General features: G+C 38.3%; 1 protein-coding gene across 1 annotated transcript; it reads left to right on the top strand.

Annotated features, from left to right (window-relative positions):
• Positions 1-7988: 7988 nt before the first annotated feature.
• Mmp1 (matrix metallopeptidase 1) lies at positions 7989-14815 on the top strand. Its single transcript, XM_026392465.2, has 10 exons — positions 7989-8090; positions 8546-8790; positions 8883-9031; positions 9265-9390; positions 10277-10432; positions 10568-10685; positions 12172-12302; positions 13756-13918; positions 14434-14537; positions 14706-14815. The coding sequence occupies exons 1-10, from the start codon at positions 7989-7991 to the stop codon at positions 14813-14815; spliced, it is 1404 nt and encodes a 467-aa protein (XP_026248250.1).
• The last annotated feature ends 350 nt before the right edge of the window (positions 14816-15165 follow it).

The raw sequence follows: 15165 nt of genomic DNA, 5'->3' as shown, positions 1-15165 counted from the left end.
GAACAGAATCAACAGGAAGTATAGTTATAAAAAGGGAACTTATTAAGTTGGTTTATGTGACCAGAAGCTGGATAGTTCACAATGGCTGTGAGAGGACTGGAGAACTAGAGGAACCAGTAGCTGCGCAGTCCAAGAGCCCCAGAACAAGAGGGGTCAACAGCGCTACCCTAGTACAAGACCAAAGGCTTCCAGAGAATCACTGGCAGAGTCCGTTTTGGAAGAGTAAAGACGTGATAGTTCAATATGCTCAGACAATTGCAGTGGCAATCAAAAATCTGTTCAAGAAGAATCAAGCTTGTATCTGCGGCTGCTTCCTTGTTCTTCCAACTTTTATTCCATTCAAGCCATTCAAGCCATTATCCTATTGGACAGTGCTGCCTATGCTTAAGGAGGGTCTCCATTTCAGTTGGCTATCCCACATGCCAATCATTCCTAGACACATCCTCATTGACACACCCATAAACCTCTTAATCCTTGGTATCTCTTAATCCAATGAAGTTGACAATTCAAATTAACCATTATAGCTATATTACAGCTAAACTCAAGGCCAACATCATTCTAAATGGAGAAAAACTGAAAGCATTCCCTTTAAAAACTGGAACAAGACAGGATGCCTTCTTTCAGCACCCCTACTCAATATAGTCCTTGATACCCTAGCCAGAGCAATCAAAGAAAGAAATGAAAGAGATACAAATAGGAAAGAAGAGCTCAAACCATCCCTAAATTTGCAAACGAAATGATTATACATTAGAATGCCCCAAAAATTCTACTAGAAAGTTTCTAGAACTCATAAACAAATTCAGCAAAGTAGCAGAGTTTAAAATCAATACAAATAAATCAATTGCATTTCTATACACCAAGGATATATCAGTTGAAAGAGAAATCAGGAAAACTATCTCCTTTACAATAGCCTAAATGTGAAAAAAAATGGAAATAGAACTAACAAAGAGGTGAAAGAACTTTATAATGAAAACTACAGAATACTAAATAAAAAAATTGAAGAAGACCTCAGAAAATGGAAAGATATTCCATGTTCCTGGATAGGCAGAATTAATATTATCAAAATGGCCATAACACCAAAAGTGCTACATAGATTTAATATAATTCCCATAAATATCCCAATGATGTTCTTCAGAGAAATAGAAAATGCAGTCATGAAATTCATTTGGAAAAGTAAGAGACCTAGAATAGCCAAAGCAATCCTTAGCATGAAAAGTGAAGTAGGAGGCACCACGATACTAGACTTTAATTTATACTACAGAGCTATAGAAACAAAAACAGTGTGGTATTGCACCAAAAGAGACAAAAGGACCAATGGAACAGAATAGAAGACACATCCACATAAGGACAGTTATCTCATCCTAGACAAAGCTGCTATAAACATACATTGGGGAAAAGATAGCCTCTTCAACAAATAGTGATGGGAAAACTGGAAATCCATATGTGCCACAGTCTGGCTGCAGCAAAATAACCAGGGGGTGACAACAACTTGTGTACATTGATACAGCAGGAGTGGGAGCCCTTTATTGTAGGACAGGAGGAGTATATATACATTCCACACAGCTTATCTAATTAACATAAACTAGATACAGCAGTCAACCAATAAGGAATCTCCACACTTAATAGTTCGCTGGCTTTACTTCACAAACCACTCCCTCTGGCAAAATGCCAGGCGCCATCTTGACTTGTTTACAGACTCTAACACATATGTAATAGAAAGAAATTGAATCCCTATATCTCACCCTGAACAAAACTCAGCTCTAAGTGGATCAAGGACATAGGCATTAGTCCAGAGACCCTGTACTTACTAGAAGAAAAGGTAGGGCCAACTCTTCAGACATGTCAGCTTAGGCACTAACTTCCTCAATAAGACTCCTAAAGTACAAGAAGTAAAATCAAGAATCAATAAATAGGATGGTATCAAACTGAAAAACTTCTTCACAGCAAAGGAAACAATCAAGAACATGAATAGAGACCCTACAGAATGGGAGAAAATCTTCACCACCAGTACCTTAGATAAAGCATTAATTTCTAGGATATACAAAGAACTTAAAAAACTTAACACCAGAAAAATAAATAACCCAGTCAATAAATGGACAAAGGAGCTGAACAAACAACACTTCACAGAAGAAGAAATGTGAATGTTCAAAAAATATATGAAAAAATGTTCAGCATCTCTAGCAATTAGAGAAATGCAAATTAAAACTACACTGAGATTCCATCTTGCTACAGTCAGAATGGCAATTCTCAAAATATAAGTAACAAAAAATATTGGTGAATATGTGGGGAGAAAGATACTCTCATACATTGTTTGTGGGACTGCAAATTGGTGCAATCACTCTGGAAAGCAGTATGGAGATTCCTCAGAAAACTTGGATGGAATCACCATTTGACCCAGCTATCCCAATCCTTGGTCTATACCCAAAGGACTTAAAATCAGCATACTGTAGTAACGCAGTCACATCAATGTTTTATAGCAGCTCAATTTACAATAGCCAAGCTATGGAAACAACCTAGATGTCCTTCTGTGTATGAATGGATAAAGAAAATGTGTTGTAATACACAATGGAATATTACTTAGCTATAAAGAAGAATGAAATGATGGCATTTGCTGGTAAATAGATGGAACTGGAGAATATCATGCTAAGTGAAATATAAGGCAATCCTAAAAAAAGCAAAGGCTGAATGCACTCTCTGATTTGTGGATGCTAACCCAAAACAAGGGAGTTGAGGAGGAGAATAGTATAAATCCATTAGATTAGACAAAGGGAAATGAAGGGGAAGGGAATAGGAAAGATAGTAGAATTAACTGGACATAACTTTCCTAGCCTTGTATCTGAATACACAACAAGGGTAATGCCACATCATGTATAACTACAAAAGTGAGATCCCAAATAAAACGTTATACTCTACGTATGTATAATTTACCAAAATACATTCTACTGTCATATGTAACTGTGATAGTAGAAGCAAATGTGACTCTATCCTGTAAAACAACCATGCCAAGTAAAAGGGTCATGACTGGGGCAAGATGTTCTTTTCCTTTTGCTATAGAAACCTTTAAGAACACAAAACTACCTAATGGGGTATTGTTTCTGTAACTAGGGTAACGGGGCTCTGTTTCTGTAACTGAGGTGACTGGGCTAACTGTGATTGGTTAGGCTTCCCTCGGCTTGACTGCACTGCCCCGCTTCTGTAACCTGGCTTGCTTGCATTGGCTAGACCCCCGAACATCCCTTTTGTGGTGTTCAGGCTTATAAGGAGCATCCTTGCAATTGTTCCGGGCTGATCAGGGGAACAGCTTTATGTTCTGGTCAGCCGCCACTGGTGTGCTTCAATAAAGGCTTGATTCGATTATACGTGAGTGGTCTGGAAGTCAGTTTATGAAACCCTGGGATGAAGCTTTAACTATAACATTACTAAGAAAAACAAATAAAAAATTTTAAAAAGATACTTGAACCATACATAGTTCCAATGGTTTTGCTTCCAGTGAAATGAAAACAAATGAAAACTCAGGGACTTAATTTGCTCATCTCCAATGAAAGAGGGTTAAATTAAGTGGTCTGAGTATCTTTCTGGCAGACACATCAACATGGGCGGCGAACCTAGGTGGGGAGGAATGAAGGGACAAGAGACACGAGGGATGACAGCAAAACAGGAGTTCTGATCAAGCTGCAAACTTTTATTGTTCACACAGGGGTATTTATATGCTGGGGATGGGGAAGCTCTCTAATCGGCAGTTGCTGGGTGTCTTCACAAGGTGAGATAACCGCAGGATGTTTCAGGAAGACAGATGGCCGCAGGATGTCTCAGGGAGATGGATGGCTGCAGGATGTCTCCCAGGGGGCTGTTTCTTGTAACTGTCAGGCTATTCTTTGAAGGAGAACTTCCTTCTAGCCCCTGGCATCTTTCCATGCTAACAGGAATTAGTATTCATTGAACAGTTATAATGTAACAAGCATGATTTTGTTTTATTTGGGAATTTAATTACTCCCCCAACTCATGCAGATCTTCTATTATTGTTTTCCCTATATATGTGGGAAAACAACAACAACAACAGAGTACTAGAGAGGTTGACATGCTAAATCTATGTGTCTAAAAATTTACTCACAAAAATCAGATTTTGCCTCACACCAGAATGCTTTCTAGTTTTATATTGTTTCTGTGTACATCTGATAATTTTACCTTTGCCATCAATAGTAGTATATAGAATTTTTAATACATACATGATATTTTGTATTATAACAACATAGGGACAAATTTCTCTTACTCAAGAAAATACTAACTATGGAGTAAGAAAATGAGCTACATGTCTGTGAGTCCCTCTGTTGACCTTTCATTGCCATGTAGTACCCGATCATGGGGACAGTCTTAGAGATTAGAAGGCAATAACTACAAGATGCTGTGACTCCACTTGACTGTCACTTCAGTTACATCATAAGTCACTGGGCGAGGCAGTATTATCTTCTTTTTGCAGATAACATCCAAGGTTTCAGCTAATATCCAGTCAGTGAATCATCCATATTATTTCTATGATAATTTAAATAATTTTAGTTTTAGGAGACTAAAAAAAAGAGAAAATCCTAAAATCCTAACCACAGCATAGACTTTTGTAGACGACTGAACCTAATAAGAAATATTCTTTTTATTCAAGTGTAATTTAAATATCTATTGATTGTTTGATTCATAATTAATCCATTCAACAATCATTTGTAAACACAGGCTAAGTTGATGTAGTAAGTATAAGCTGCAATTTGAAGAAGATTGACAAGGGAGAGTGAGTAGTAACTTGAAGAGGAAGTGAGAAAGATTATTTTGGACCAGAGGGACAGGATAATGGCGTGGTGACATTATTATAGACACAAGCTGGTTGATATAAAAGTCCTAGTGTCTCAAGATGCTTTCTCTCTATTAGGGAATAAAATTTCTATACCCAGTGTGTGTGTGTGTGTGTGTGTGTGTGTGTGTGTGTGTGTGTGTTTGCATGCGCATGCACCTGAAACGGGAGGGTGGGGAGATACCTGCTGGAGTTACAGAGACCTTTGTCTCCATCACTCACCTGCTGTGACCCAGGACTTAGAGCGGTTGGGTCAGTCTTTCTATCTGGAGGGCAATCATGAGGACTGAAGTGACAATGTGTACCAAGTATCTGCAGGGTTTAGCCATAAGGCTACCAGATGGCCATATATGGGGAGAATATAGAATGGGAAAAATTTTTGCCACATGTTATTCTCAAAACAAAGCAGCATTAAGTATTTAAATTTCTAACTGAAGACCATCTCAAGATTTGTAAGACAAAAAATAAATTAAAAAATCCAACTCGAATGGATATATATAAAACTGAATAGCTTATTCTTTTTTCCAAGCACAAAAAATAAGAAAGAAGATTGAAACTACAAAATTGAATTTAATATGGAAAACACAAACATACTTGAGGTCTTCCACAGAGCAGCCAGGGTGAAGCAAACAGGAAAATCACAGAATAAGTTGCATGCTAGGAGAGTCACGTTGACGTAGTCACACTCACGAGAGCCCTCTTAAGCCTATGATTCTCCCAGCAGATGGAGGATAGAGGAGTAATTTTCACAAAATTATATCCAAAATGGAAATTTCAGAGGAAGAAGATACTCCCAGAGAAGGACAGTTTTACTATGTTTTAATCTTGGAAACTATGCTAAATCCAGGCATTGCTAGGATTGGGTTGGAAAACAGAATCCCTGTTTTTCTGTTCTTGATTTTTGTTTTCTTTTTTTACTCTAAAGTAATCACGCACTAGCACCAGCTCAGAAGTTCCATGTGTATATTGTTGGTTGTGCTATGAATACGTAACTGCTTAACCATGACTTAATTTTAAAATCCTGGGTTATTTTAGGAAGAAATTTAACAAAACAAAACAACAACAAAAAAAGTGGTTTTAAGCAACCAGTTTCCAATCCACGTCAGCAATCCTAACATGTAAGGAAATGTTTCTAGCCTTTGGGGTAATGGCTCAGGAGTTGGACCAGGAGAAAGTGGTGGGCTCTTCTAGAGAAGGAGGGACCAACTGGGCCTGACCTATGTGGGACCCTCAAGGTCAGCTTCCAGTTTCCAGAGAGGTTCTGCTTTTATCTGGTTTACAAATTGTTCAAGTAAAGGATATTCTGGTTTACAAATGTTTGAAAACCTCTAAAGCAGAATATGTAGCTCTTGCCAGATTAGACATTTTATGAGACTCTTCCAGGGTGATTGTTAGGCTATTTCTTGCCCAATCCCCTGTAGTTGCAGTCTGCTTTCTTGAGTTAATTCAGTTAATTCAGTACCCCTTGTTTCCCAGCCCCCAGGGGGGACCTCTCCACACCAACCAGGTTCTCCAGCTATCAGGGTGTGTCAGACGCCCCTTGACTTTTAAAACACAGTCTGTGTCCAGCTTCTAATTCACAGAGCCCCTCTGGCTACCTCCCTCACGGGAAGTGGCTTGAGCCACCTCTTCACTGATGTCCTTTGGAGTCCTCCCCACCCTCCATGTGATGTCCACCAGAAGGAGACTTCGTTTTTCTGAGAATTTCTTCCCATTCCTATGACCCTCTCCAGCTTACGTATTATTCCACTTAGATGAGGAAGTTGGTGGCTAAATGATTAGAGAGGAAATGATGAGAGTGATTTCAAATCAATCTGAGATACATTGACACATCATTTATAAATAAGATATTGGGCTCGATGTGGCAAGCAAAACAGAAATCCACAAGGTGAGGAAAGTCTTGAAAAAGCAAGCTTGACACAGCAGTCAAGGTGGGAGACACCTCGAGGTGCCTCAGTGGGGAAATGGAGGCAAATGTTAACTCGAGGTCTCATTTAAACACTTTCAAAGGAGAAGGATGCAGCAAGGGTAGAGGAAGCTACAACAACCGACCAGCTTTCCTCACTAAGGATGGTATGAATACCATGAGGGGTACGCAAGACAATTTGATATGGACCACTCACATTGGAGTGTGAATATTTCAGTACACAACTATGCATTTATTTTACTATGAAGGACATGTTGATAAGATCTTTTGAATAGCTGGATGCATAAATACATGAATGAATGCATCCATGAAAGAATAAATAAATGCTATGCACGCCAAAGGAAAAAAGATGTGCTCAAGCTGAGGGGAAAAAAGATGTGCTCAAGCCGAGGGGAAAAAAGACAAAAATAAGACCCTTGCTTTGCACTTGGCCTCTTGACAGCCCCTGCCTCACCTGGTATTTTCGGACCGGTTTTAGAGAGGATCCTGTTTGTCCCGTAATGCCGATGGGCAGGGTCTACATGATGCTTGGGCAGGGAGTTATCTCATATCCCACTTGTGGATGAGAGTTCTTCTTGGGCAAGGGTCTCAAATCTTAGGCCTGAATAAAGATTAAGGGAGACCCCAGTGCTATAGCCAGCAAACCAGGAAGCTTAACAAAAGCAGACAGGAGAGCCCGTGTAAAATGAGTGAGGAGCTTAACTTCAGTTAGTGCAGGGTGCCTTAAGGCACAGTGTCAGAAATTTCACCCTCTGCCCCAGGGAAGGGTGTGAGCCCACACCTGTAGCACTTTATGAACAGCAGGAAGAAAAAGGCAAAACACTTTTTTTTTTTTTAATGGCCATGCTACTCTGTTCCTGTGTCTATAATGGATCCTTTCTCAATTAAGATGGACATGAACTAGAGAAAACAACTGTTCACATGGTAAAAAAAAAAAAAAAAAAAAAAGAATGTCCCCTTCACACATGTCCCATTTGATATTAATCATGGGATTACAACATCAAGCTAATCCAAATAATCTGCTTGGAGTCACCATTTCTGATGATTGCTCAGGCTATTCATTGCTAATCAAGAGGATGTTATGAAATGTGAGTCATATGGCCTCAAGCTTTCTGGGAGTGCTAGTCTGTATATAAAGAGGGAAAGTCTGAGCTGAGATATTGGAGCCAAGGGCAGGTAGGTGCCCTCCATTGTCTTGCCTTGAGGAGGAAGACAAAGGCCAGCATGCTCTGCTTTTCTCTGCTGCTGCTACTGCTCTGGGACGTGGGGTCTCATGGTTTCCCAGCATCTGTAGAAACACAACAGCAGGATGTGGAGATCGTCCAGGTAAGTGCTGCGTTACACACGCTAGAAATGCAAATCTCTGGTTTGTATTTTTCTACTGCAGTAGAATGGAGTTAATTTAAGGGAGCATTTCCTACAAAGACAAATGATTTGTGTTAGAAACGGGATCCTCCCCAAATTGTATCTAGCCAAGTGCCGACTCTCCTTTTCCAGTTGGAGGTGAGAAAGAACTGCAGAAACAGGATGCAAATCTTGGTCTACTGGGACGTTTGAACTTTTCAGTAACATGATGGGGAGATTTCTACTCTGAAATTGCATTTTTCCACCAATGATAAGAATAACAATAATCATGAACTCTAAGCAACAGCTTTTAAAAAGTTTCTCTATTTTGGTTAAAACTTCTTTGCTCTCGGTTTTGTTTGTTTGTTTGCTTGTTTTTGTTTTTTTAATGAGAAATGTTTCCTATTCAGTGTTTCAACAATTATGTCTTTTATCAGAAATACCTGGAAAACTACTACAATTTGAAGAATGAGAGACAAATTGAAAAGCAGAGAAGCAGTAGTAGTTCAGTGGTGGAAAAGCTGAAGGAAATGCAGGAATTCTTTGGACTGAAAGTGACTGGAAAGCCAGATGCTGAAACCCTGAAGGTGATGAAGCAGCCCAGATGTGGGGTGCCTGATGTGGCTCGGTTTGTCCTCACTCAGGGGAACCCTCGCTGGGAGAAAACACATCTGACCTACAGGTAACCAGACTGGGTACCAGAATGAGGAACTATTTCCCATTCAAATGGTAACAAATAAGATCCAATGGGTCTCTGTTTTATTTCATTCAAAGGATTGAAAATTACACACCAGATTTGTCAAGAGAAGATGTGGACCACGCCATTGAGAAAGCCTTTCAACTTTGGAGTAATGTCTCACCACTGACATTCACCAAAATCTTTGAGGGCCAAGCAGACATAATGATTTCCTTTGTCAGAGGAGGTAAGCTGTTCGTGCAGCATGAAAACATCCTCAGTTTAACTTCATTTTGCCCCTAAATGTCTCTAGTCTTGCAGCTGGAACTCCTTGTTGAAGAGGACTGTTGATTTTATGGGCTGAGGGAGGGAAACCTCATCACACCTGATGGAAGGCTATTGGTCTCTTAACAAGCTAATGTTTGCTCTCTTAGCTGGAATGAGAGCCCAGAGGGCCCTGGATTGATTTCTGTTTTACAGACCATCATGACAACTCTCCCTTTGATGGACCTGGAGGAAACCTCGCTCACGCCTTCCAACCAGGCCCAGATATTGGAGGAGATGCTCATTTTGATGAAGATGAAAGGTGGACCAAAAACTTCAGAGGTAAGTCAACTAGTTTTGTTTTTCTCTATTCCCCGCTCCTTCACAATTCATCATAATATTGGTTAATTTAACCAACAGAATACATTAATAGAAGCTGGTATTTTTCTATTACCGTTCAGAAACTTAATGGTAAGTTTAGAAAAGTGAGAGGTTATTTCTGCCAATACAGCATCTAATTGGTGACAAATAGGCCTCTCTAAAATTTTCATTAAGAAAATATTGGGGCTGGGGTTTTGGCTCAGTGGTGGGGTTTTGGCTCAGTGGTAGAGTTCTTGCCTCACATATGTGGAGCAATGGGTTTGATCCTCAGCACCACATAAATAAATTTATAAAATAGAGGTATTGTGTCCATCTACAACTAAAATTTTTTTTAAAAAAAAATAAAAGATTAAAGCTTAATGTTTTGTTTGTGGACATCTCCACTGAATCTTCTCTATTTGAAAGACAACAAAATTTAACAGTAGTTATAAGCACATGGGGAAATTAACAGAAGGAAAGGCTTTCTGTGTTTCCCAGAATTTTCAGCATTTTATCAGTTTCAAAAATAATAAAAAATATTAAATATTAATAGAACTATATTGCTTCTCTGTGAAATAATATCTGCCAGCTAATCATTAACAAGATTGGCTCATCTGTGCTAGACTCTCAGCCAGAGGGTTTGTCTTAATTTTATCTGTTATAACAACAGAACTTAGGCTTGAACATGTCCCTTTATTAATAATGTGTAATTCTCACCTTCAGAAAAGTTATTAGAAGTGTGTGTGTGTATTTCATCAACAAGAAAATATGAGCATTGGTCTTTGCAGATCTGTAGATTATTTCTTAATCAAATGCCTCAAAGCTGAATACATTTCAAATAATTTAAATGGGTTCATTGACTCTTTAGATTACAACTTGTATCGTGTTGCGGCTCATGAATTAGGCCATTCTCTTGGACTCGCTCATTCTACTGATATTGGAGCTTTAATGTACCCCAACTACATCTTCAGTGGTGATGTTCAGCTTGCTCAGGATGACATCAATGGCATTCAAGCCATATACGGTGAGTAAAAATAAGAGTGTCATAGACAGGGGCCTATTGGTTTCATATCTACTTCACAGGAAAGAGCCATTGGTTTCATAGTTTAATAGTTCTAACACTAGGCAAAACTAACTCCAGGCCTTTTATTTTCTTTAGGATCTTCCCCAAATCCCACCCAGGCAACAGGCCCACAAACCCCAGAAGTGTGTGACAGTAAGCTAACCTTTGATGCCATAACTACAATTCGGGGAGAACTGATGTTCTTTAAAGACAGGTAAGATGCCACTTCTTTGTGTTCTGCATTCACCACTATGTGTGACCAACATGCTCCATGTATTATTTATCTTATCTTTGTTTACATTTATAACTACAGAGCAGCAATTGCTTGCATTTGTACAATGTAACATTGCAACTTTGTTTTTGCCCATGTGTTAAGTCATTTGATTCTTAGAAAATACCAATGAAGTAGAAAATCAGTAACTATCAGCCCACTTTACAGATCAGTAAATTAAGGCAGAGAGAAGAAAAGAGAAACCTTTTTGGGGCACTAGAGCTAACTAGTGACAGAGTAATTATTGGTCTTCTGACCCCTTATCCAGGGTCACATTTCATTATGCCCATCTGATTGTAAGTAAGGTAGGACTTCAGTAGGAGTAGTCAGTCCTTTCTGCAACATTATCACATTAATGAGGCTCATGGGCTTCTTGACAGTGTTTAAGTATAGCTAATGAGGTTACATATTCCAGTCCCTACAAACTGCAGAATCAACTTTGTGTACCACCAATCAAAGGACAAGGGAGTCCCTGCCAGAACTGGATTTAAATTTAGACTTTGCCTTTTACCAGCTGTGTGGCCTTAGAAGCCTCCCCTACTCCCACTAACTCAATTTCTCATCCATGAGATGTGAGTCATACTCATGTCAGGTTTTTGTGATAGTCACGATATAGGTAGAAAGCCTTAGTGTGTTGTAAGTACAATTGGCTCTCCAAATCTGGAAGTTCCACCTCTACAGATTCAATCTCAAGTCCATTGATCTAACCAATATATTTTTTTAATTGCTCCTCTACTGAATCCATACATATTGTATATTGTTATTCCTAAACAACTATTTATATTGTATTAGGTATTATAAGTAACCTAGAGATGATTTAAAGCATGTGAGAAAGTTCACGGGATATATGAAGAAATGACACCACTTTATACAATGGATTTGAGCATCTGCAGATTTTGGTATCCACAAGGGGTCCTGGCACCAACCCCCTGCAGATGCCTAGGGATGACTATATTTACTAAATACAGGGTATCAGTGTTGTGTTCCAAGTAGCAATGTACTGCAGCTGGCTCCTAATGGCTCACCAAAGTTGACTTAAATTTTGCAAGTTTGTTGTGAACCATAGCCATTATTCAAAATTAAATCATATAAAAAATAAAATAATGAAAACATCCCTCCATGGTTATTTTAACCAGATTTTACCGTTAATTCTTGTATTTGAGGTTATTCATGCCGATTGTATTTTTATGGTAGAAATACTATACAATGGTGCTCTGTTCTGACTCTTGAAATTTGCCATGGTGGGAATATTTTCACCAAGGAAATAAGCAACTGCTAGAACCTTCCATGCCTGGCCCCTCCTTTGGAAAGCCAGATGTTAAACATTTACAAGTGCACCACAAGTGCCAGCAACTAAAAGGAGCTGGAAGTCAGCCAGAGATAATTAGAAACTAGAGAGAAACCTTGCTTTCTTTTGTTTTCAAAACAGATTCTACATGCGTGCAAATTCCTTCTACCCAGTTGAGCTCAATTTCATTTCTGTTTTCTGGCCACATCTGCCAAATGGACTTGAAGCGGCTTATGAACTTGCTGATAGGGATGAAGTCAGGTTTTTCAAAGGTAATGCTCCTGATTATTTTTCACTGCTTTGATGAATTATTTTTCATCTACTTTTGGGTTGAGATATGAAGATACCAGCTATATTCTCACCATGAAGTTCTGAAAATTCAATAGTCTCACTAATGGGAATCCAATAGTTCAATTAAAAATTGCATCAGGAATTTCTGAGTCATTTTAAATAAATTGCAAATGACTGGAGATAAAAAGAGTTCAGGCCTGTTTATGAATCTGGACTTAGAACATGTTTTCTGTGAAAACTATTCATGTATTTTAAACTCCCTTCATATTTCTAGGAAATAAAAGTGCTCAGGAATAAAAGTGAGAAAGATGATCCCATTCTAGAGAGATAAAACAAAGATTTTGTTTGTGCAAGTTCCTGAATCCTGTTTTAATTTGAACCCCAACTTAAGATAACGGAATGCCACCATTGGGCAGCCAGATGGTGGCACTGATACCCTGCTGTCCAGATGTGGTCTTCCGATAGTGGCACTGGCTTCACTGGACTATCAATTACAATCATAGAACCCCAAGTCCTATCCAGACCTTCTTTGACCAAATTGAATTTTAATAAGTTCCCCAGGCAATTCATTTGCATATTAAAATATGAGAAGGCCTGAATTATTATGAAGTGAATTAGACAAATTTGTTTGATTCTATTAGAATGAAATAGAGTCCCATGCTCCTGACATTGAAGACACTAGGCCAAACACATGTTCTTTTGCAAATTTTTGTACAGGTGTTTAGCATCATATAGACACATGTTAAGACACTTGATGCAGTCATACACTCAAGGCAATGATTTTAAAGTAGTTCAGATGGGCAAAACACTTTGAAACAGAATTTCTAGTTTTCATTTTATGAAATTAATTAGGAATTTACATGTGCAAAGTATCAAACTGATTTTTTGTGAGGAATAAATAACCATAGTGAACAAGAGCTATTATGGTTCTAGGACATAAGACTAGTTTTATGTGATATGGGGTTTATTGAGTATAAACATGTACAGCATGAATTCACATACTCATAATTGTAGTCTAGTCAGATACAATGAATTCAATACAGGATTGCAAGTCATTTGAGATTGTGAGTCATTGCTGTGCTCTGCCCTTCGTATAGCATTGTCGTGAACTTCCACTTGAACTTTGTATCACTGAGGTAGTATGACAAATTAGCCATTGAACATCTGGCATTGGAAAAAAGCCTCCATCCCATAAACAGGTCATTCTCAAAGCTTGCTTCAGGTTAGATCCACCTAGGAAACTTAAAAAAAAATACTGATTTAGTGGTTCAGGAAAGGATCCCAGCATCAGTATTGTAAAAGTCTCCCTAAACTATTCTAACCTGCAGCTAGGACACTGCTGTATCTTGCAAAACTATTAACTCAGTGGAAACATAGTTTACAGTCTACTGGAGCCCTGGACAATTATTTTCATCTCTGGTTTTTGATTGGCAGGAAATAAGTACTGGGCTGTTCAGGGGCAGGATGTGCTACGTGGATACCCCAAGGACATCTACAGTTCCTTTGGCTTCCCTCGAACTGTGAAGCATATTGATGCTGCTGTTTCAGAGGAAGACACTGGAAAAACCTACTTCTTTGTCAATAACAAGTGCTGGAGGTAAAGACAGAACACAAGAACTATTAGGGCACCAATTCTTTCTAGGCAGAAAATTCTACATGTACCCTTCTCAAAATGAGTCTCAAATTGTTTTGGACACCTGCCTCTTCTGTGATTGGCTGTATCCAAACCAACATCCATTTAGTTAATTGAACAATACCCATGACTCAATTCCTGTGCTCAGAATACAAATAATAGGTGATGCTGAATTTTGAAAAGATTTGAACATAAGAGCATTTATCTTGATAGAGCTTTGGCCAAGGAACTTACCTTTCATAGCATCTTACCTTAATAGGACATAGAACTTACTAGATAATTAATATAAGATGTTGAATTTCAGAGGAAGCTTATAAATCTTCTAGACCACCCAACATTCTACCTCTCCCCATCTAGGTCCCCATTTTACAATCTCTAGAATTTAACAGTTCTTGTTAACTTCTGCTAAATTTTCTGTAGTGTCTTTGAGTTTACATGTTTAGCAAAAGGTTCTGACACCCCAATTCCTTTTTGATTAGATATGATGAGTATAAACGATCCATGGATGCAGGTTATCCTAAAATGATATCTCACGACTTTCCTGGAATTGGCAATAAAGTTGATGCTGTTTTCAAGAAAGATGGTAAGTGAATCTAACAGTCTATACTTCATTTTGTTGCCATAGTGATAGAATCAGTACATTATTTAGAACAGCAAAGGCCAAAAATAATTGGTGCTGATTTTGGTAGATTCAAGTCAAACCTGGAAACTTCATGTATAATTTGATAAATCTCTTTTCTTTCATTTCTAGGATTTTTCTATATCTTCCATGGAACAAGACAATACAAATTTGATCCTAAAACAAAGCGAATTTTGACTCTCCAGAAAGCCAACAGCTGGTTCAACTGCAGAAAAAATTGACAAACTGTTACAAAGTTAATGAAAAAATGTACTTTGTGAGCCTAAGAAAGGTGTTTTCCTGAAGAGCCATGTATTTTTCAGTATTTTATTTAACTTCTAGAATCACTAATACGCAGCTACTAAGTATAACCTTATTTATACTTTATTTTACATATTTTTTACAATTTAGTATTATGTTTTTATTTACTAATATAATTTAATTCCACAAATGGTGGCAAAAGCCGATCAAGTTCATGGCTTATGAATTCACATATCCCAGTGTTACAAAGAAGATCATTTCCATAGTATAAGAGCGTGACATTGGTCCTGGAGATCAGCCTCAGTGCTCTTCTTTAAAAAAAAAAAAAGTC

Source organism: Urocitellus parryii, chromosome 4 (genome assembly GCF_045843805.1).
Source record: "Urocitellus parryii isolate mUroPar1 chromosome 4, mUroPar1.hap1, whole genome shotgun sequence".
In the NCBI taxonomy this organism is placed as follows: domain Eukaryota; kingdom Metazoa; phylum Chordata; class Mammalia; order Rodentia; family Sciuridae; genus Urocitellus; species Urocitellus parryii.
This window is presented reverse-complemented; position numbering and strand designations above follow the sequence as displayed.